We start from the raw sequence: 21,926 nt of genomic DNA, 5'->3' as shown, positions 1-21,926 counted from the left end.
GTTTCGGCCGAACTCGGGCGGCGGCTAACGCCTCCGCGGCAGACGCGCTGAACAAAACCGAACACTTACTTTTGTGCCTGCCCGCGCCCCACGACTGTTTGGCGATGCTGGGGCTCCGTATGATCGCCCTCCCGGCGGACTTCAACGCGTCCATGGCAGTAATCCACAGAGTGAGGGGGGCGAAAGAGCCCGACGAAGCCGCGGTTCGGCTCTGTCGAAACACTCGTCTCTCCGTCTCTCTCTCTCTAACGCAGCCCTCTCCCGGCCAAACTTTGTTTCGGTGTTTCGCTCCCTCCCCTCCGCGCGGTTAGCTTCATAGCTTGTCGGGCGACGGCAGCTTATCGCGCTCGTCCCCACTGGGCGGTGTCAAGTATGTAAATGAGCCGGGCGACGCGCGTGACGCCCGGTAGTGGAGTCACACGCGAGTGAGGTTGCAGCAGCGGCAGTATCGGCACTTCCTGTTCACACACAACACGGCGCGGCTTCACTCCCACACACTGTCTTTTGTATTTGCAGTCATGTCGCGGGCAGCGGTCCGACGCGTCATGTTTCATTCAGCCACGTGGCTTCTGCCGTTCTGAGCTCCCGACGTCATCTTGTGGAGGTGTGAAGTGTCACGACTCACTTTTCTCCCGGGTTGACGCGAAGCAGCCAATCTCACACTGCGGTCTGTAGGACGTGACGATTTCTTTTTATTTATAATTTCGAATGTTTTCCTCAAGGCAAGTCATACCTTGTTACTCATGTCTCAGCCATGTCCTTTTCAGTGAAATCACATGCAGTGACGCGCCATTCTTTCGTGCGCCCTATGCTGTGTGTAACCCCCTATCCCGCGGCCTCACCCCGGCCCCAGCACCCCGATCGCCAACATCGGCCGGCGGAACAGCTGCATGGGAGGGGAAAAGACTCTCTGCATCACTGAGCCATTGTTCCCAGTCCCAGGGCCACAGAGTCTCTGCTGAGCATCTGGAGGAGAAAGGATCTTCTGATGGAATGATAAAAAACGATGATGATGATAATAATAAGGAAGTTAGGGAGATCTAGACTGTAGCCACAGATGCAGGATTGCAAGAGCAACTCATATGGTGGTGACCTCTTTTGTGCATAGATGTTAAATGTCCTCAAGGACAAGATACAACCAACTGTTCTGACAGCTGGAGTTCAAAATGACTATAGTATAGGGCCACTGTCTGCAGAGTGCCGTGGGAAAAACTGTGTTTGTGGCTATGAAGTTCCATCATGCCCACAAGTAATATTTGTGTATTTATGCTATGGGGTCAAACCTCAATAACTTATGAGGTTTAAAGCAGCACAGAGAAGTGTTTAAGTTCTTCTTTTGTGGTTTTGGTTATCAGTGGTCCATTATTGAAACATTTCCAAATGATATCCAGCAACATATGTACGTTGAGCTTCCACCACCAAACTGTAAATGAACCACTTGGGAGAATGGCTTTCAAAAAAATAAAATCCCGCAGCACCAGATTTCATAGGAGATGATGAGCTCAGCGATAAAGAGTGCAACAGGCCTCTGCATCCCCAAGGAAACATTTGTCAACACGACGGCCACCTTCAATATAAAGCTCAGGTAGCAGTGCTTGGTTGTACTCTGCACACGCAAAAATAATACAATTATCATCACATCAGTGTCTCCCAGTAAACTAAAATGACCCTTCGGTTGTACAGATGCACTCCCTGTAAATCAGTTTCTTGGCTGGCAGCCACAAACCGTGCTTCACTGAGAGGCTCGAGTCAAAAGGGTACACTCTCCGTCAGTAAATTGCACTCTCTGCCAGTTATTGAAGCACGCGAGACATATCTTGGCCTTTAAAGCGGCAACATGGCGAAAGAGTAAGGTGTGTTTTGCAAGAGAAATAAAAAATGAATGAGTTTCTGCTGGCGGGTAGAGAGGAGGGGTCCAACTGCACATAGAGAGGCGGGGAATAGGAGGTTGACAAACATTCATTATTCAAACATTCTTCACTCTGGAGGTGAGAATTAAAGTCAAAATACAGGGGATTTGTTTACACATGACCTCATAGCATCAGCAATGCGAGCATATTTATATAAATTCGTTACATCTTTAATGATCAGATGTGAAAACCAATTCCGTTTTTAGTCCGTTTCACTGTGTACCAGGTTCCTCACAGGGACAGGCAGGAGGGAAAGTGCATTTCCACCAAGAGAATTCCTCCTGGACTTTTTGTTAATTGAGCAGAGCAGCAGGGGATAGTGAGTATTTACCTGGGATTTCTCATTTGTTTATGGCTTATTCTCCTCAAACAGCTGGATTTACTGCAGATTTGTGAGGCCCAATGGCTTTGCAAATACAACTTGTGCCCAACGTCCGCCGCTAGAAAAGACCTTTTAACAATCTGTTAATTCCACATGCTCCATTCTGCCAAATAGTCAAATAGTGTGGTGCCAAGTTGGGACAGGGAGAGCAATAAAATACTGGCTCCCCTTTCATGGTTCCATTGGTGGAATCCAGGGCCCATGGGTCAGCAGAGCACAGAGAACACCCTGTCGGAAATTGACATGTAGACAAAGAGGAAGTGTAAAAATAAAATCAATTGGTCTTCAATTCCCCCTGGAATTGCACTTGAAATGTTATTTTGAAAATGAACAACCTGACAAACCGATGCTGTTATAGATAGCACTGTGGTTCACACGTTCTGACAAGCCGTGATTAGCGGTCATCAGCTCCTTTAGTCTGAGCTGAATGGGATTTTCTGGTGTTGAAAAGAGGAATTTAGTGGTTCTTGACATAGATAATCTCCTTTAACCTGCATTATGAAGGCGGACACTGCCTCCTAGTGGCAAAGAGATGAGAGGGCGTCTCATGAATCTGCAAAATCAGAGTATGGCAAAACATTTATCTTATGAAGGGGTTTTATATATATACACACAAATATGTATATATATATATACATATATATAAAATTCTATATATATTTTTTCCAAAAGGATTGTTATGTTATGTTTTGTATTTTGTGGCTATTCCATTTAAATTAGGGACTCAGAGTTTTAGTTTCAAGTATGGGCTAAGATACAAAAATACTCTTTCCGGCATTGCCACTTACAATGCCAGTGGCACATTAAGTGAATAAACTGATCTTGATGTGTAAAAATCTGTGGGGAGCCCCATTTAACATGCACTCGTAGTGAAAGTTGTTTTGAACATTGTTTGTCCAGTAACAGCAACAGAGGAAAACCCATTTGCAAGAAAACAAAAAAGTTTATTCCTTGCAAACCTCACAGAGCGAGAGCGCAGCCAAGGTCAGACCTGGGGAGAAACAGAGCAGTGACTGTGGGCATAGAAAACAAATAACAAACCAAAACACTCCTCTGACCTCTCAATAACCAGTTGACCAAACAACTGACGCAAATGTCATTTTCAAATCTTTGTTCCCCCCCAGGAGCCAATGTCAGCAAGCTGAGCGAAACAGGCTTCTCTCCGTAGACAGCAGGTGAAACCACACGCACAACAGTGATCAGTTCAGATGACAGCGAAACCACATCAGACTCAAGCGATTTTCTCTCTGCAGGAAAATAACATTAATACCAGAAACAGGAGTGAGGAAAACTGCTTTTCAAAACAGCCATTTGCCCGACAGCTGCAAATACTGTAACATTCACAAAAGGAAATTTGACTTTCTAGCCCCTTATTTTTAACTAAACTGTCTACTACAGGCAGGTAACCACTGTTCTCTCCATAGAGTGATATTCAACTGGATTATTTGACAGAAAGAAATAAAAATGTCAGCCAATGTATTTGAAGTACATTCTTGAACACATTACTGGGGAAACAAAGCATTCCAGTCTTGGCACATGAACTGAATATGAATCGTGAATTAAATAATATTATTTAACTGTTATATTCAAGTTTGTATTTTCCAAAGCTTTGTGTACATTGCACAATCCATCTTTTTAGTTTTCCCTTTCAAACAGTGTGTGTTTTCTAACAGTGCAACTTTCAATTGCAACTCAAAAGAAAAAGAAAAGAGGGAGCTATGGCTTCGCTGAGGGATTTGGGGTCAAACTATTGTGTAGATGAGCTTCAGTGTGTGGATCATGTGACCATTCAGAGACCTGTGTGCAGTAGACTCTAATAACGTCATGCCAATGTACCGAAGACAGGCGTACAATGGTGTACAATGAAAAGTCTTGGTTTTGTTGCTAACCACTGTATCTGTCCACTGTGACTGATAATAAGGGACAGGGCATCCCTTCCCTTCCGCTTCCCCACGAGTGTGGAAATCAGCAGAGAGGCCAAAAAACCTAATTGGTTTCTGAAGTAACCTCGTCCCTCTTGATTGGGCGGGGTCAAATTCTTATCCATTGCAGCTTTAGCCTGATGTTTCACAACCATTTCTCATCATCTCACCCACTGCATGTCCTTGACTCAAGGCACTGTGATCATGACGCATATTAGTAATGTTGAAAGACTATTCAGAAGCACTGACAGGCTGAGCACTCGCACACAGTCTTCTCTTCCGGTGCTCCTTCAACTCAGAAACTCTTACAGAAAAGAAGCGAGGGTGGGGGGGGGGGGACAAACTGATGCTGAACACTTTGTGCCGCTGGGGTTCGTTTCGTTTCAAGGTCCGTTTCCGTTTCTAACATAAGATCTTTTCCAGCTTGTTGAAATCAACACTTGAATCTTAAAGGATAGAACCACAAAATACACTTGAATAAAATGATGTACCACCAAATTCCTAAGCAGCTGAGGGCAGGGTTAATTTGGTGTCCGATTGTGGATTGAAAGAATAAATGAAACATAATGGGGGCGAGAGTCTGTGCCAACTTTGCACTACATTCCTCTGGTTGTACAGATGTTGCCTTGCTACCTTGTGAGAAAAACAATCTGTCAAAGAAATTGGGACAAGGGTCAGACTGTATGATGAAGGAGAACTCAATTTTTTCCAGTTTTAGGAGGGACAATTCAGCCCCCCCCCCCCCGAAATAAACCAGGACCAAAGAGCAGGCAACGGGTTGCAGTGGTGGTGGGAAAGGGAGAGCAACACCCTTGAGATGAAGGTACATACCTGATTCTGTGAGGTTTCACTAGACACTTAAGAGAAGAAAAAAAAACCTGGGACTTCCTAGTTGACATGTGATGTCCGTTTAAAGTTTTTTTTTTTTTTGTCTTTTGTTTTAACTACAACAAATACAGTCACACAATACAACATCCTTCTGACCTGGCGAGGAGAAAACAAAAAACCCCCAAGAAAAACAACGTTCTCAGCCGCAGACATGCCGAGCAGATTGGAAGGGGGTAGGCCTGCAGGGAAGATGAAAAGGACACGGGTAAGGATGAAGGGCAGGGAGGGGAGGGGGCAGGATGAAGCGTTCACTTTTTAAGTGGCTGGTAAACGGAGGCGTTGGGGTCTAGGCCGGAGGGATTGGTGTCCATGAACTTGGAGGAGTAGTGGGGGGCCACGGGGGTCATGCTGCTGGTGTCGGCAGAGTAGGAGATGCTGGGCATGACGGCCATCACTTCGGCTATCTTCTGCTTCAGGTCTTTGATCTCCTGGTCCTTCTGCAGGATTTGACCTGAACGGAGACAATAACAAGTCAGCCAAATATACTCTCGGTATCATGTGAAAATACGTATGTTGTGTCGATCTGGCCGACCTTGTGCAATCTCCAGCTGTCTCTTGGCGTCTCCCAGTGCAGAGAAGAGGTCCAGTTTGATCCTCGTCTCTGCACTCAGGCTGTTCTCCAGGTGCTGGGTCTTGTCCTGCATGGCTGACAGCGCTGACATCAGCACCTCTGTGTCTTTTTCATTCTCCTTATATTTATGAAGCTCCTGAAAGATGGAAAGGAAGAGACGCAGTCAGGGTCAAGTCGGGAGGTTGGTGTCTGCGACAATTTGATGAGCAAAACTGGTGTAATGTTTTGTATTTGTCTTGGTAAGCTAATGTGTAGGTAGCATTGTGTAAATGCCATGTAACAGCCTTCAGTTGACTGCTTGTTTGACTTCTACTGTACTGCCTTGTGTGTAAGCACTAACTGGGAAGTTAAATATTCACACATTTTTGCACTTGTACTACATGTACCCCAAGCATTGGCTAGTTCCGAGAAACTGACTGGGACAGAGTTGCAAGAAATGCTCTGACATGAAAGACATATTGTATTATGCTGTGTCACATCTTTCCTCAGTTAAACTGTGGTCCACGTTATTGTAAAAGCTATTGGCATCAAGATTTGGAAACTTAGGCCGCACCAGAGCAGATCTAAAGTTCAGTGGTTCCAACTCTTATGATTCAGAAAGAAGAATTAATGACATTCTTAAAGCTGTAACTCACCTTGCAAAAAGATTGATAGTAACAATTTTTACAAGTACTTTAATTAAAAAAAAGTATCCTCACCTGCACTTTCAGTTCAAAATCTCGGATCTGGTCCTCCTTCAGCTTGATATCCATTGTTAGCTTCTTACACTCTGTTTCTAATTCAGTGATCCGCCGCCGCAGCGTGTCTGTGCACTCCCCTCTGGGACAAAAAGATGAAAATAAAGAAGTGAATTATATCACACATCATACCTTGAAATAAACAAGCGACAAGCCAGGATTGAAATTGTCAAAAACTGAACCTGTAACATCATACGTGCACCTACCTGGATGCTGCTGCTAGTGCTACTGCTCTGGCTGCTGTGGCCTCCTCTAACTTCTTTCTCTTCTTTTCGTCTGCGAGCTGTTTCTCAGCGGCAGCTCGAGCCTCCTGCTCGACTTTGAGCCTCTTCTCTAGCTGGCCTACTGTCTGTTTGTCCTTCTGCTTCGCCTGCACAGCATTATGGAGTCTGCAAGTGCACAGGACAAAAACCCTGATAGCGACATTCCTAAACCAAAAGCGATGACTTTCCGGACCTTGCTAAGACCCGTTGGACTGTAGTACCACTCACTTGTTCTGCAGCAACTCGTTCTCCTGGCGTAGTTGACCCAGCTCGGTGCGTATGGAGCGCTCGGCGCTGCCCAGTGAGCCAAGCTGGCTGCGCAGGTCTTGCTCCACCTGCCGGCTGGCCTGCAGGTCCGCCTTCAACTTTTTAACGTCCTGCTCCAATCTGTCCAAGGCGACAGAGTTAAAAGAGGAGACAAAATGATGTGCCACGACAATCACATTTACATTATTTTCAGAAAATACACAACACCGTTTCTCAAGCACACGTTGCATTTCAAGTAAAAATACACCTTAGGATCAATACATGTATGTAGTTATGGCTACATGATTCCAGATGTTGTGGTCTATAAAGTTCAGCCGAAATCAGAGCCAAAGCCAAGCATTGCTGCCAGGACCATTTCATATTTAATCTATGTAGAACAACAAGACCATCTTAATTTTTGAGCAAGATACACAACCCAACAAAGAAAACTAAAAATTTTGATCTCATTCTTTCTTACAGGACCTCAAAGTGGCTGGAGGAAGCTTCCTAACTATTTTCATGTCCTACTCTGAAGAAAGAATATTTTCAATCCTTCAGCAAAAGAGTCTTTAGATTTATGATGAAAGAAAGCAGAGACCTTAAACTAGAAATGAATGCTGCAGATAGTGTTCTAATTATGTTCTATCTGCTGTCATCTCAGGCGGTCACCAAGTCTTGGTCCACAAATGGTGGACATTTGTCTTGGTGAACACCTGATAAATAAACCGTCTATCCCTAACCCCCCACACTTGGTAAATTGAGTTAAGCATAAAATAAACATACCACAAAACAAACTTAATTATGATATTAGTGTGTGTGTGTTGATGAATTTGTCTGAGCGTGTGCTTCTTACCTAACAAGTGCTTCTGGCTTGCTCAGCTGGTTGTTTGGGATACAGTTGTCTGAGGGATCCCTGTGTGAGCCTCCTGACGTCCCCTTCCCCACCGATAACTTGTGCTTCTTGTCATTCTTCCCCGACGAAGAGGAGGATGATGGCGTGGAGGAGGGCACGCTGCCGTTTGTAGCACTATGGCCCCGGGGCGAGGAGTTGAGCGTCGCCGCATTGCTGCTCGCGTTTTTGTAGTTTTTGGAGGAGGAGGAGGATGAGGAGGAGCAGGACGAATTGTTGTCCTCTTTGAGCAACAGGTTCTCTGTGCTGCCCAGCTCTGTGGTCAGTCTCTTGTTGTTCATATGGTTCTCCATATACTCCATCTCCTGGAGTTTAGAGTCCACTGATGATGGCAGGATGCTGTTGTTGCTGTTGTGCTGCTTTTTAGTCTCCCCGCCGCCCCTTCCCTCTTTCCCTTTTTCTCTATAGTCTAGTTCCGGCAGTGGTGCCGATATCTTTTTATTGGCTGGGGCGCCATTCTGTGACACTGGAGGTGTGTCCACTTCAGATATTCCTTTAGCTGCTGCTGCTGCTGCATAAAGAAAAACAAGTAATTGGGATGAAATCTATAATATATATATATACTGTATGTATACACAAAAAAATTCATCTTAAAGAGAGTTTCCTGAAGGACTATATACTCACATAACCAGTGTGTAATTCTGCATCTCCTATATGTATCACTTGTGTGAAATAGACAGACTCTGACTACAGATACAAAGCAGCCACTCATCTGAGTTGCATCTCGGTGACCTTTGGCCATTCTAATTGGTCACAAATCTTTTGCTGGATACAATTTTTCAAATTTTGGCTAAAAACACACAAAGGGCAGAGCCTCTTGCGATCAATATGTGCATGGTGTGTTTGTTTAAACTCCAAGGGAGGTGCACCTGCAACCACAGGCTTTGGATGGAGGGACATCCTGCTTATACTGCTGCAAATTTCTGTTGTAGTAGTGCTAGACTCATGACAACACAACGAGAACTTGATAAAAGCCTAGTTCTGAGGAAATAGAAAAAGGCCCCCCGTTTGTGACCATTCATTTAATCACTTGAATGGGACCGAGATCTCTTGTGAGTTGTCACTCCTGGGCCAAACATAAAGCCCAAGAACATTTGACCAAAGCTGTGGATGAGCATGATTTCAACCAACAAAGGGAAAAATAATTAAAATATGAAGAATATACAAAACCAAAAAGTTTTTTTTCTGTATCATGCATTACTGCCTGCTATGTCCTTTAACAGTCTTGACCGACTGATGCAAGAGTGACTGGCAGATCTTTTAACTATCCATGGATGTACAATCACTGACACAAGGCAGCAAACTATCTAACCAGATACTAGCCAAGAGATTAACACCATGTGCTTTCATGAAGAAATCTCTATTTTGTCAAATCAATCCAAAAGTGTAATTTCATTATCCAGATCTCGTAGATCTCATATGAAGCTAGCTCGTCATGTGTACTTACAGTATCCACGTACGCGGGTCTGAACCTTACCTTCTTCTGCTTCTCGCTCTTGCCTCTGAAGCATCTGTTGCTCTGGAGGCAGAGCCTGCTGCAGGAGCTGCATGTAAAACTCATTCTCCTTCTGCACCTCCTTCTGCTTCCGGAGGCGCATCTTATAGCTTACGTAGCTCTTGAAGCCGAAGCCCAGTGTGACCACTGGGTAGCCAATGCTACAGAGATGGACATAACAAGCACACTTACAAGTCTACTCTTTGTTTATGGTTTTAGAAAATGTAATTTATAATGAGTCTTTCCTTCACATCATTCCTCAGCACCATGGCGACACATTCACAGTGGACACTAAACCCAGCTTTCGAATCCTGCCCGTCGAGGGCAGTGTCCCGCTGTACCTTGTTAAAATACAACGGTGGCTCACCAGTGTGCAGCAAAAGGACGACACAAGTCCACGTGGAAGTTCTTCAGGTCTTTGAATCTGATGGCTGCCTCGATGTACACAAAAAGTATCCATAGAGACACTGTGGGCAGACAGACACCCCTCTCTGAAAAAAAAAAAAAAAAAAAAAAAAAAAAAAAAGGTATAAATGTTAGGACTAGATATTAAACATAATTGTTACCATGATAAAGAGATCCATTAACTGCCAGTGCTGACGAGGAATGCTTGGTCATGGCTTATATTTTCTTTTATTAGACACTGCCTAAATGATAATTTCATCATATTTTTGCTCGGCAAAAGTTGTTAAACCTTTTCAGCGTTAGAACTTCACAACTTTTTCCTCAATGACAGTTTAACAATTTGATGCAAAATGTATCCACTCTGATGATTTATCATTATCTCGGCAGCCAAAGCAAAACTGGTTTTGTAAATCTTATCCAGACATGCCTTAGAATGACACTGCTGACTTGTGTACATTAGATGATATTGCAACTACTTTAACTGTTTCAATAGGCTCTCGCTCTCTCTCTCGCTCTCTCTCGCTCGCTCGCACGTGTGCAGTGCAAGAACAGGCGAGCGACCTGGTAAACACCTGCTGTGATCTCCTCATAGCCGCATTACCACTGAACCCTTATGAGAGCGTGGTCAGGATAGAGACATTATGCACTATTTCCTTGTTTGTAAAACACTCAGACACCTTTACCGCCAGGCTATGGAGTGTGTGTAAGAAATATTAATACTCCTCTGCTTGTGAATCTGTGGCGAGTTAAGTTGGAGGTTTTGGAAAGCAACTGGGGACCATTCTGTGTTTATCCCTCCCCCAACTGGCATTTGAATTTCAATCTGACACCTGGCCTTTGGTCAACACGGGGGAAACCACTAAATCAGAGTGACAACTAATCCGCAGAGCAAGGCTCACTTACACACACCATGCAAGATACTAAGAAGCAAGCCAACTATTTGAAAATATGATAACACAATGTGCATGAGTATTGCACAACACTTTTCACACCTGCTTTCCCCAGAAGCATCAAGCAGATGATCTGAAAATGACTGAGTTGTGAATTCAAAAGCATGGTTTATCTAAACAGTATATTGAGTAGATAAAATGAAGGTCGTAGCCATGAGGTATATTTTGTTCCTGATTTTCATACAAGCCTCTCGCAAACCTGTATTCAACCTAACCACTGGCATTTGCCAATTTCTCATGTGCAATTTCAAGACATCTAAACAGAGGAGGGCCGTACCTGTGTGCCAAACATACTGCACCCACACATAGGTACTGGCAGCGAAGAATAGCCATTGCACCGGGATGAAGAGGAGGCAAATGATGTCCGAGGTAAACGCCACACACACAAAGAATACTGAGAAGGCCTGTAGGGGAGAGGAGAGGTGATTGTGTTAAACAAGAGTGAGAAAGAGACATGTAGATTGCTCTTCTCCCTTAGCATTTCACAATCAACTCAACAATGGCAATTTCAGCATATCGAGAATCAAAACTTAACCATAACTGGAAAAAGAAAATGGAAATGTTTCAAGGCTGACAACCAGCGTGAAGCTGTTGGACACCAGATCATGAAAGACTGGTTGCCATATCCTCATAATCATTAATAAAAAAAATAAATAAGTGACCTCGTCCTGGATGATAAAAAAATATACCAGGAATAGTTATATAAATATTACATATTTGGTTCTTTTTCTACACCTCTGTTAGACACAGGCCAACAAACACACCTACACAATGCATTTCAATAAGAACAAGCTGTCCGGCATCAGTAATGGACCCAAGGAGACATACACAAGGAATCGGGTTATTTGGACAAGTGAGGTAAGGCATGAAATCACATATTTGAGCATTTTAATAATCCTGCATGCTGGAGCAATACGTTGTCTAATTTTTGGTATAAGAATTTGGACTGGCAGGCTTATTTGAGCTGCACATTCACACATCCGCTCAGATGTGTGGAGTTTCATTTTGTGCATAACTTGTGCAACAGTGTCTTATTTGGGTTGAGTCCTTGAGAAGTTGCAAAGGGGCTGAAGCATAAGAAAGTCCTTCTACCCTCTAGCATTTTTTGGGTTGTTTGTATCTCAGTTTCAAACCTACCTCCAAGCAGGAAACGACTCCACCAATCATCTTGGTCGACACACAAGTCCATAGCTAATATCTAAACACACATTTGGATATGAAGGGCGTTTGCCTGCATCGTAATTAAGATGATGTTTCTTCAGAAAGGCATCATTTCTGCCTAAGACAATCAGAGCACAGCTACTCACCAGCCCCTGGTATCTAAAGGAGTCGTACACACTCCGGATGAAGAGCCAGAACGGCCAGAGGTACTCGAACCTGAACTCAAGTACAAAGTCTGCCAGCAGCACAAGTGCCCACACCACCAGGAACTTCAGGTACAGGAAGGTACTGAAAATGAGAAGAAAAACGGGATGACACGGGATGTTTTGGAAAGCAAATACCCTTTCAAGAGTGTTTTCTTTTCATATTGGCAAAGTAATATGCGTTTACAAAGAAATATACTCATCTCAACCCTCATGAGTCATTATATGTCAGGTCGCCATTAAGTCAATATATCAAAGAAGTTCAGCTTAATTGAGGACTCGACACACACATGCCTCCAAGATGCACGTCTCTGGAGCTGCTCTTTGACAGATTAGGCGCTTGTGTGCATTGCACTTAGTCTAAGCAGCTTAAGTTAAAAACTGCAACTTGGTACATGTGTAGGGAAACGCAATAGACGTCTGCAGACATTCTGTAAGAGGTCTGCATCTGTACCGTATGTTGTTATGTGATGCTGCTTTGAACACGATGAGTTTTTATTCGATTTATTCCCAAGGGGATGAGGAGGTACCTCATGCACAGAGAGCTTTGTTGTAATTTGCTGCTGGATCTTTGCAAGAGCCCAAATTCATTTCAATTTAATAGGATACAGTCATTTGATCTCAGCTGACATTTTGTCCTCAGAACACTGAGACCCTGACAGTGACGCTGTGGGGGTGTTCTTTGAGCTCCAAAGCATGGTAGTTGAGTGTTTTGGGGGCTGGGGGGCACCTGTTCAATAATTCAAGGACATCTCCACACCTCTTGGTCTCGGTGCCACGCGTGTAACAAGTGGCTTCTGACGTCCGGTCCATTGGATACATAGGGAGTCACATCGAGGTAGAACCTGTCAGGTGTTGCTGGAAGGACAACCAAGCCGCTTTGAAGTGTCCACATTGAGTAGTTTAAAGCAAGCTCGCCAGACGTCAGGGCAGCTGACTGCAGTCTTGTCGTGTTTACGGATAATATATTAACATGGGTTTGAGTGTTATTGGAGAAGTGGGTTGGCAATGAGTGGACGTGGCTGCTGTGGAGCTAGCTAGCAGGAGATACTCTAGCTAGCAGGGAAGCGGCTAATCTTCAGATGACAACTGACGTGGGGGAACGTTCGCTAATCGAGGTTTTTTTATTCAATTATCCAAAACCTCACCACGACTCAATTCGAACAGCAACGCTGCCACGGAGGAGACTTGGTGACATGGTTCAAAACGGGCTGCGCTGCGGCCTAGCGCGGCAACTAGCTTAACAGCTAACGATGCCTTTAATGTACAACGAAAACATACCGCTAGCATACACACCGCTAGCACCAGCGGCTAGCTACTGTGGGATAATACGAGCGCCAGCGGTGGCAGCTGATTGGCACACGAGCGGCAACGTTGGCAACTTGCACGTTCCGCAGCCACGGGGCCGCAGGCATCTCCAGCCAGTGGCCCCCAATTGCTGTCGTGAGGAGGGACCCCCTTCGTCAAGCTCCATATAAGTTACCTGCCGTATATACCCTCGGTGATTCGGTTCCGTTTCAACGGCCGTCGGAGTTTGCTGCAGTCCGCATTGCGCCGCTTCATCCTCCTCCTCTTGGCTTTGGCCTTCGAGTAACCACTGTAGTCTTATCCAGTTTTCTTGCGTAAACAGACACAAAATAATAAATGAAGTGGCTGTGGTACGTGTGGCTGTTATTTGCCCCCTCCACTGGAAACAAAGACATAAATAAAGGCACTCTATTCGGGAACCTCCTCTTTTTCTGTTAGCGCAGGCTCAATAAGCGCAAACCGTGTCGTACATGCGTGCAGTTGTCAGACGGCTGATACATCCAATTAATCTGTCCGCCGAGGCCTCCCTCTTTGACGGATGCGGAAATGAGCCACTCACGTTGCACCGTAGTCGCTCGCACATTTCCCCTCCGCCAAAGACAAATAGGACAGAGAGAGGAGGCGGGGCCCGCTGTGTGTCCAGCGGCTCGTCCTCAAGCCAATCAGGCCTTTGTGGACAAATCGGGCATCGCCGGTTGACCAATCAGCTCATCGCAGAGGCGGGCTTAGAGTGACTAGCGTCTGCTTGTGGTTTATTATTAAGTGTTTGACCAAATTCACTCCGTGCCACAAACAAACTTCCTCTTCAACAGACGGAGGTTATTTATTTCAGGACCTTTGTGTGTGGTTCACTGACAGACTTATCCTACGGCCAAACATTAACAATGTTGTATTGGCAGGTTCAAATGTGTGCATTTGTCTATATAAGTGTAGGTGGCAGTTGTCATTGTTTATAGTATGATTTACTTTACCCGTGGCTTTTTGATTATACCATTGTCTGTAGGCTCCAAACAAAGTGGCTTGATATAAATAAAAATAGATATAGAGAGACATATTAGATAAGATAATGTAAGATAATCCTTCATTCGTCCCACTACGGGCTCTTTGTTTTTTTCTCAAGGTTGATCTGGAGGCGGTTCCACTGGCACCAGTCCACAAAGTCCATTGTCGTCAGAGAACTTCTGTAGATGGCAGTTGTCTGTGCTGCACATGAAGTTGGCAGTGTACAGGCAGAACATTAAAGGAGCCAAGAGCGTTCCCTGTGGTGCTCCTGTGCTGCAGACCACTGAGTCAGAAACACAGTCACTTGTCCTCACATAGTGGGGGCGGTTGGTGACGTGGTCAATAATCCAGGATGTGAGGTGGTGATCCACTCCTGTGTGCTCCAGCTTGTCCCTCAGGTGAACAGGCTGGATGGTGTTGAAGGCACTGGAGAGATCAACGATCAAACATGATTCTCACAGTGCTTCCAGGCTTTTCTTTGTGAGAAAGAGCTCTGTGGGGGAGAAATATATATATATATTTTCTGCTGGTGCAACAGCTGATTAAAAAAAACAACAACCCGAAACGCTCTGCTGGAGGTTGCGCCCACTTTCAAACACTTCATGTGCTACAGTTGCGTCACTTGGAGGTGAGGAGTGCACCAGAGAACATCTCCAATGGCTCCTCGATACGCACCAAGTCTGCGCTCCCGCCTGGTACCGCTGCTGCTCCTCCTGCAGCTGGGGTTTATTGCCATTTATGCCTTTTGGACTGAAATCCAGAGCAATGTCAACCCACATGGAAGTAACTTCAGCAAAATTTACCCAGGTGAGTGGTGACATTTTGAATGAAGCTTCGTCAAATAGGTTCTTTAAGAAGCTACATAAAGTGAAACATTTCATGAGTGTTGGGAGGGGCTGCGGCTATTACTGGTGGCCATTGATAAGCTTCTACAGTTGCTGCTTCTTTTGCGGCAGATGATCTGGGTTATCTCCTGGAAACTGACACACTAGAAGTGACGGTATCATCTGATTCGGATATATGACAGATTTTATAGCCTGCTATACTCCTCTTCTCTTGCAGAGTTCCAGGATGTGCATGTGACGGTGATTCTTGGTTTCGGGTTCTTAAGCACTTTCCTGGTGAGGTATGGTTTCAGTGCCTCTGCCTTTAACCTCCTCGTGGCCGTGATTGCCACCCAATGGGCAATCATACTCAATGGAATTGAGTCCTTCAGGGGAAAGATCAGGCTGGATTTGAAAAGGTATAACACAGCACATTTCAATTTTATTTCCCTTGTGAAAAAAAAAAATCTTATGCTTCTTTTACAGTTCTATCATTTAAGTCATTGCTTGTCATGTTTTAATGTAGCTTGGTAGAAGCTCAAATGTGCACAGCCTCTGTCCTCATTTCAATCGGAGCTGTGCTGGGAAAGACTAACCCGGTTCACCTCATCCTCATCTCCCTGCTGGAGGTGTCGGGGTTCATCTTCAATAAATGGGTCCTGCAGACTGTGCTGAACGTAAGCAACATCTAGTCCAGTGATTCAGCCTTTCGTTAGCTCTTCAGATGATCACATTCATGTCATGATGTGTATGATTGTCCATATTTTGTTGGTAAATTGCTGATGTTCCCTGACTGCAGGTGCAGCTGCTGAACAGCATCATGATGCTTCACATCTTTGGGGCTTTCTTTGGACTCATGCTGGCCTGGATCCTGTATCGGAAAGGTTCTGAGCAGGGATTTGAAAAAGAGAAATATGACCACAGATCTGGATCGTTCTCAATGTTGGGTGTGTAATATTTTCAGTTTTTCTGACATTACTGCTGCATAGGGTTTGTAGGGTAGTGCAGCGAGTGGGATGGCTGTCCTTCGACTGGACACTTAAGTTCAAAAGCACATTAGATATCCTCTTCTCTGTTCTCCAGGGACACTGTTTCTCTGGGTGTTTTGGCCCAGTTTTAACTCCGTCCTTGTGGACAGTGGTAATCCCTGGAGGAAGTTTGGGGCCGTGTGCAGCACCTACCTTGCCCTGGCTGTCAGTGCAGTAACAGCTGCTGCCTTGTCTGTGCTCTCCAGTCCCAAGGGGAAACTCAACCTGGTATGATCCAACATCGATAGCTGAACACACAATTAAGGCTACTTCATGTGTCACTATGAGCTGGACTGGAAGGGCACCTGCCTGCCTCCGGACCACAAGATCCACCCATAAATTAAATGAGTCAGTCAATATGTCTGACAACTGCGAGATCTGACTAAAGGCTTTCGTCTTCACTCCTCTGGTCAGATCCATATGCAGCAATGCATCCTTGCTGGTGGTGTTGCTGTTGGCATCTCCATGTCAGTGGTTCATCAGCCAGGGGATGCCATGGTGATTGGATTCACTGCTGCCATTGTATCAACCGTCGGACACCGATACCTCAAGGTTTTGATCACCAATAGAATGACCATTTTACCAATGTATACCTCAGAATTCCTGACAGTTCTTTATATTCCAGACTCAAATGCTACTTGCATTTCAATGCCATGACACCTGTGCTGTTCTCAGTACACATGGACTCCCTGGTCTGGTGGGGTGGCTCGCAAATCTTCTTCTGCAGATCAAAGACTGCGATGATCACACAACGTAAGGATGCAGAATGAATATGATAGGCATTGCAGCACTTGCCACAAAAGTGTGACACCCTGTGTCCTTCATTTTGCAGGGCAATCCCGATCCGGTTTGCTGTATTTCACATTTCGACTCTCCTCATCACCATGACTAACTGTCTGTCCATGGCAATCATCACAGGTAAGTTTCCCTTTTCAAGGGCCCTCGCACTATCATATCATAGAAAATAAAATAAGGTTCTTATCAGTTGCAAAAAGAGTGTAGTAAATTGCATTACTGTTCACAGATGTTTACATCACAGATGTGCTTCAATAATTTTTGTTTGCAATTTGTAAGCTTCTTTTCCTAAAGGACTTTAATCTATCATTAAGGACTTCTACTCAAGTGGGACTTCTGGAGGACACCCAAAAGCAAGAAATGTTTCGATGACCAGGCTTTCTGGGAGGTACGAGTATTAAATTCCTTTTTCTACACTGAAAAAAAAGTTACAGCGATACTGAACTGTACTGCACTTGGCATGTTTCTGTTGTGCTACATTTAACTACATTTAATTTTATATTTTGCAGTTTCCTCATCTTGCAGTAAAAAAGTGAGACGTTGGAAGCCTGGAATCCTGGAAGTATAAACAATTTTCTACGCTAATGTATATAATTCCATTCAATTATTCCTAATTCCTAAAGTTGTTTTTTTCCTGAGCAAAACAGTGTTTAACCAGAGAAACATAAATGTAGGTGACTTTTAATGTCCAGTAGGTTTATGTTTAATGTTGCGATAGTTGTCAGAAAATAACTTTGGTTATGATGTTACACAAGCAAAATGGATACAAGTGAGTGAAGCAGTGAAACACAAATCTTCAACAATAAAACTGGATGATGGCAAAGCTTCAGAGTGGACAGTGTTATTTCAACAGAATTACAAACATTCAGTTTATGTGTACTGGATGTGTACTGTATTTTTGAAACATTGCTCTCAATATGATTTGTATGATAATAATTTATGTATTTTCCCCTCAATAAACAGTTCAAATTAAATGACATCATAGCAGTCAGTATACCCAAAGGAAAATGGACAGTTCAGTTCAGGGAAGTACATCTCCCAAAATACACATTTGGTCATACACAAGTTGTAAACCGTTCTGACTACATGGCTACACTTAAAGATGTGCTTCATTTGAAAATATTCAATCTATTACAATTGTGGTCAGCTATGATTTAGCCATTATACAGCCAATGGTTTAAATTAAACATGTTAATTTTGATGCTACAAAAGTTGTAAGTGTTTAACAGTGGACATAAAGACACAGTGCATTACTGCCACAGATCCTCCGTACGGCCAAACTTGAAGACCAAACCCCTGCAGCGAAAGACAAGAAGATACTATGAGAGAGCGAAGGGGAAGCATAGGTTGAAAGTAAGACGCATCTTACAACTACTGACTTACCCAAAGAAAATGAATGCATTCTGAAAGAAGATGGCAATACCCGGGTACACAACAGGTTTCTCTGCAAAAGACACAACAGGTGCACAGAGGTTAGAAATTGGGACAGCGTGTATATGTTGCATAATACCACACCGCCATTGTATAAGATTTTCAGTTACTGCATCATACTGCGCCCCATTTAATCTCTCTGTCTTTTAAAAACACGCTCCTGAGTTGCTCAAAACTGAAAAACGATGATCAATGTGTCACCCCCTAAAACTGAGTACGGAATAATCAGCGCACTTTCCGATGTGCTAAGCAGAGGACGGGACTTACGAGGCACCACAAAGCCTCCAAACAGAATCCACATGGAGGCAATGAGAGAACCAAAAGCCAGCATGAAACCGATGAAGAGCCACACTCGTGCGCCTGCAAACAGAAATAAGAGAGGGTGGATTACTGGGTGAATCGGTACGGTGCCTTTAATGATTGCGTGTTTTACTTGCATGTAAGTTCCAATGATAATACAAGGAAACTGGACTGAAATTAGTATGAGAGAAAAAACGTGATGACATCACAATATTTCAATGACTGCAGAAGAAAGCAGCATCGTCACAAATGGTGAAAAGGAAATGTGTATGGGAAATATGCTCATAATAAAGAGCAACTCATAGTGTATTTTCTCTCTCACACACACACACACACACACACACACACACACACACACACACACACACACACGCACACACACACACACGCACACACACACACACACACACACACACACACACACACACACACACACACACACACACACACACACACACACACACACACACACACACACACCCACCCACCCACCCACCCACACCTGTCTGTCCAATGCAGCCTTCGCTGTAGCTGTCTCCTCTCACTTGGCCATTTGAAACAGCATTTATCCTAAATTGTCATGAGGGGAAAAAGGAAGAAAACAAAAATGATTACTAACATATCAGAAGTTACTTTTACCAGATTGCTCATGTTTAATGGCACCTCATAGATTGTAAAAAAAAAAAGTTAGACAATTGACATTGTTAAACATGAAAAAAAACCAAAAAATCATCTGAGGGCCGACTTTTTGAACTCTTTCCTGCCAGCCCTTATTAAAATTTTCGAAAAATGTCAGAGTGAGCCCATGTGAGAATACAGCAAGAAAATGTTGCGTGTGCGCGTCAATGACTGTAAACAAAAACATTGCTTCTCGTAGCGGAATTATCATCAAGTCCTGCCTCCCGCAGGCCCTACCCAGACGCCACGGAATGTTACGGATATTTTCCTGTTGGCGTGAAAGCATCTGACTCGAACGATCTCCTGCTGCGTTCTTCGTGCGTAAACAGCAAACTCAGGGAAAATGTCTGGACCCAATTTTTGCCGTGTTCATGTCTGAAAACAGCTTTGATGTTTCTGAAACTTTTAGCCACATCTAATGGCCTTCCTTGGTGGATGTAGTTGCTGAACTGTCATGGAGATAGTTTAGTTGCTACCATGTGGCCTACATATGTAATTTCAGTCACGTGTTACAGCTGCATGTGGAAAATAGACCAAAAAACATTTGCAGCATTGACTGGAAAAAGGGCCCGAGGCACCAACCAGTGGTCAGTAGATGGCGAAAGACTAAGAAGGCCAACCGAACCTAATGGTGGAGACCATCTTTAAACCAATCCTCCTACGTCCACGTGTTATCTTTTGACTGAAAGTCCATATTTAAGTCATTTAGTAGCAAATGTTCCATCTCAGTGGAAACCAAGCAACTCGTATCAGCTGAGGGAGGCCACATGATTCGGCTACAAGCTATGGGAACACAAAGCTAATGAAGCTTACAATGACAATTTAGCCACACTCAAGGAGTTCACACTCCCTGCCAGAGGACACACAATGCCTGTCTGTCTTACATGAGAAAAGCCACCGTAGCGATGACTCCACAAGTGTGATAGGCATGGTGAAACTGCCCCTGATCAGGATATTTCACTGCCGCGTCGATGATGATCCACCAGCCAGTGAAGAACTGCAACAAAAAGGTCCATAGTTAGCCTGAGGAGATCACCGGCTCAACGCTAACCGTTGAAAAGAATGTGTAATAAGAGGAATCCACAATTCTACATTTGTTTTTTTGTTTTCTGAATCTGTCAATGATTCCTAAGATGTCATCACCAAACCTTCGTGAAAGAAATGTAATTGAGGCTTGACATTGTAGTTTAACCATAAAATTTATAATAAATAATTATAAATTGAAAAAAAAAAAGCAATTACAACCAAATAAATAGAATTTGAATAAAGAAAACAAACATTAATCTAACGTAAAATGTAAACATAAATGCACATTTAAAGGCTCATAACTATTAAACATATCCAGCATAGATGTCTGTGAAAGGCTGATATCGGCCGACAGATGTATCGGTCGGGCTCTAGTTGTGAAGCTACACGGATCTCGAAGTAGCCCACAGCTGCGATGTGACCGAGGAGACCCGTGTAAGTACCAGCACTCCAGCGGCTACAGATGCGATGGTGTTTCTCCTCTCGCCCCAGTCCACATTGCACTCGCAGTCTCCGCAGCGGATTCCGTCCAGAAAGCCCGACATGGCTCTTGCGCCAGGGGCCGACTGTCTGTGTGCGAAAGCGAAAGCAACAACAAAGCAACAATAAACTTCACGGAAAAAACACTTGGACGTCGATGTGTTGGTGATTCATCGCGGGCCGTAGTCGACGGCTAACAGCATGTCCCCCCGAGGCGTCGATCATCTGGAAACCTGGACCAGACGAAACGCGAAGCCCACTTCCGTGCGTGATGAGCTGTGCGCTGAGGATGATGCCCGACCCCCTCGAGTCGAACGGCGGCTCTCGGACGCGTTCGACGACGAGGCTCGTCGACACGGGAAGTTCAAAGGCTGGAGAGCCAGACGGCGCATTCGCGGTGTGGATTAAAATACACGACCGGGGCGATTCTTTTGTTCCGTCGCTTTTGGCACTAGCAAACGTTTCCTTGAAGGGTTCTTCTCGCTACGAAGTCGCTGAAAACAAGACCACGGCTCAAACGACAGTGGTTGTACCGCGCGAAAGCACGCGCCGCGGCGACATTACTTGGCGGTAGAGTCGTTTTCTAAAGGAAATTCTTACCGTTTATTATCGTTCTGTTTGATGTGGACCCCTTGGATTAGCCCGACTTTGCTTCCGAACGAGCTCGGTCATGCACATGCGCAGTTCACCCGTTCGACGAGGGGACCTCCGAGACGCTGTTGATAGTGGTGCATTCAGGTGCTGTTGGACAAAGCGGGCCTCGTTCAAACCAAACATTACAGTACATAAAGTGCACGATCCCCCTCAGTAAGTAGTAAACCTGGTATATACATTCATCAACTTATATATGACAAAAAATATGAAGTAATGTGAATGAGTATTTTGGCCAATAAGTCAACGCATATCCAAGCAATTATTACCAAATATGATTAAAACAATAGTTTCACTTGGTTTTGGTTCCAATGCAGTTTAAACAAATCACATATCATTATGCCAAACATTAAGTAATAT

At 44.3% G+C, this 21,926-nt stretch overlaps 4 protein-coding genes across 10 annotated transcripts in view; 1 reads left to right on the top strand and 3 right to left on the bottom strand.

Moving 5' to 3' along the window:
- ldlrap1b (low density lipoprotein receptor adaptor protein 1b) overlaps positions 1 to 447 on the bottom strand; it is a 31,362-nt gene extending 30,915 nt beyond the window's left edge. The window contains exon 1 of one of the 2 annotated variants that reach the window (XM_035610466.2): positions 70 to 447. In XM_035610466.2, the coding sequence (XP_035466359.1) occupies positions 70 to 154 (85 nt within the window). In that variant the 5' untranslated portion in view covers positions 155 to 447. The remainder of the gene's footprint in view (positions 1 to 69) is intronic. The other variant, XM_035610465.2, reaches the window with a different exon arrangement.
- A 2,768-nt stretch (positions 448 to 3,215) lies between these two features.
- maco1b (macoilin 1b) lies at positions 3,216 to 13,947 on the bottom strand. 5 transcript variants are annotated; one of them, XM_035611063.2, is made up of 12 exons: positions 13,822 to 13,947; positions 13,527 to 13,660; positions 11,987 to 12,128; positions 10,957 to 11,083; positions 9,692 to 9,815; positions 9,307 to 9,485; positions 7,773 to 8,340; positions 6,902 to 7,060; positions 6,617 to 6,799; positions 6,372 to 6,492; positions 5,635 to 5,809; positions 3,216 to 5,553 (listed from the first exon to the last, which is right to left on the bottom strand). In XM_035611063.2, exons 2-12 carry the CDS (start codon positions 13,604 to 13,606, stop codon positions 5,351 to 5,353), a joined length of 2,061 nt encoding a protein of 686 aa, XP_035466956.1. In that variant the 5' UTR covers positions 13,607 to 13,660; positions 13,822 to 13,947; the 3' UTR covers positions 3,216 to 5,350. The 5 variants fall into 5 exon arrangements, with proteins under 5 accessions (XP_035466956.1, XP_035466957.1, XP_035466955.1 ...); XM_035611064.2 differs by lacking the exon at positions 13,822 to 13,947 and having other exon boundaries at positions 7,773 to 8,337; positions 13,527 to 13,813; XM_035611062.2 differs by lacking the exons at positions 13,527 to 13,660; positions 13,822 to 13,947 and adding an exon at positions 12,774 to 13,456 and having other exon boundaries at positions 7,773 to 8,337.
- Positions 13,043 to 17,823, top strand: rhd (Rh blood group, D antigen). Of its 2 annotated transcripts, XM_047327165.1 has the most exons (11): positions 13,043 to 13,161; positions 14,472 to 15,160; positions 15,416 to 15,596; positions 15,704 to 15,854; positions 15,977 to 16,124; positions 16,261 to 16,433; positions 16,620 to 16,757; positions 16,831 to 16,958; positions 17,038 to 17,123; positions 17,315 to 17,388; positions 17,510 to 17,823. In XM_047327165.1, exons 2-11 carry the CDS (start codon positions 15,010 to 15,012, stop codon positions 17,534 to 17,536), a joined length of 1,257 nt encoding a protein of 418 aa, XP_047183121.1. In that variant the 5' UTR covers positions 13,043 to 13,161; positions 14,472 to 15,009; the 3' UTR covers positions 17,537 to 17,823. The 2 variants fall into 2 exon arrangements, with proteins under 2 accessions (XP_047183121.1, XP_035466960.1); XM_035611067.2 differs by lacking the exon at positions 13,043 to 13,161 and having other exon boundaries at positions 14,211 to 15,160.
- On the bottom strand, positions 17,680 to 21,656 carry tmem50a (transmembrane protein 50A). The gene is made up of 7 exons (XM_047327168.1): positions 21,516 to 21,656; positions 20,879 to 21,005; positions 20,294 to 20,406; positions 19,234 to 19,301; positions 18,699 to 18,791; positions 18,384 to 18,444; positions 17,680 to 18,296 (listed from the first exon to the last, which is right to left on the bottom strand). The coding sequence occupies exons 2-7, from the start codon at positions 20,978 to 20,980 to the stop codon at positions 18,251 to 18,253; spliced, it is 483 nt and encodes a 160-aa protein (XP_047183124.1). The 5' UTR covers positions 20,981 to 21,005; positions 21,516 to 21,656; the 3' UTR covers positions 17,680 to 18,250.
- Between the last annotated feature and the right edge of the window lie 270 nt (positions 21,657 to 21,926).

Source organism: Scophthalmus maximus, chromosome 15, assembly GCF_022379125.1.
Source record: "Scophthalmus maximus strain ysfricsl-2021 chromosome 15, ASM2237912v1, whole genome shotgun sequence".
Lineage (NCBI taxonomy): Eukaryota > Metazoa > Chordata > Actinopteri > Pleuronectiformes > Scophthalmidae > Scophthalmus > Scophthalmus maximus.
The sequence above is the reverse complement of the archived record's forward strand: the minus strand, read 5'-3'. Positions and strand labels throughout refer to the sequence as shown.

What these genes read in the sequence shown, in the direction of transcription:
- rhd (XM_047327165.1), top strand. Translation starts at nt 15,010, where the DNA reads ATGGCTCCTCGATACGCACCAAGTCTGCGCTCCCGCCTGGTACCGCTG. An exon ending in TGGATCGTTCTCAATGTTGG is followed by an intron (nt 16,125 to 16,260) that starts GTGTGTAATATT and finishes TCTGTTCTCCAG; the next exon opens with GGACACTGTTTCTCTGGGTG. An exon ending in GTCCATGGCAATCATCACAG is followed by an intron (nt 17,124 to 17,314) that starts GTAAGTTTCCCT and finishes TCTATCATTAAG; the next exon opens with GACTTCTACTCAAGTGGGAC.
- tmem50a (XM_047327168.1), bottom strand. Translation starts at nt 20,980, where the DNA reads ATGTCGGGCTTTCTGGACGGAATCCGCTGCGGAGACTGCGAGTGCAAT. An exon ending in GCTACGGTGGCTTTTCTCAT is followed by an intron (nt 19,302 to 20,293) that starts GTAAGACAGACA and finishes ATGACAATTTAG; the next exon opens with GATAAATGCTGTTTCAAATG. An exon ending in TGGAGGCTTTGTGGTGCCTC is followed by an intron (nt 18,445 to 18,698) that starts GTAAGTCCCGTC and finishes TGTCTTTTGCAG; the next exon opens with AGAAACCTGTTGTGTACCCG.
- maco1b (XM_035611061.2), bottom strand. Translation starts at nt 12,865, where the DNA reads ATGTATCCAATGGACCGGACGTCAGAAGCCACTTGTTACACGCGTGGC. An exon ending in GTCCTTGAATTATTGAACAG is followed by an intron (nt 12,129 to 12,773) that starts GTGCCCCCCAGC and finishes TCTCATTTTCAG; the next exon opens with TACCTTCCTGTACCTGAAGT. An exon ending in CGTCCTTTTGCTGCACACTG is followed by an intron (nt 9,486 to 9,691) that starts GTGAGCCACCGT and finishes CCATCTCTGTAG; the next exon opens with CATTGGCTACCCAGTGGTCA.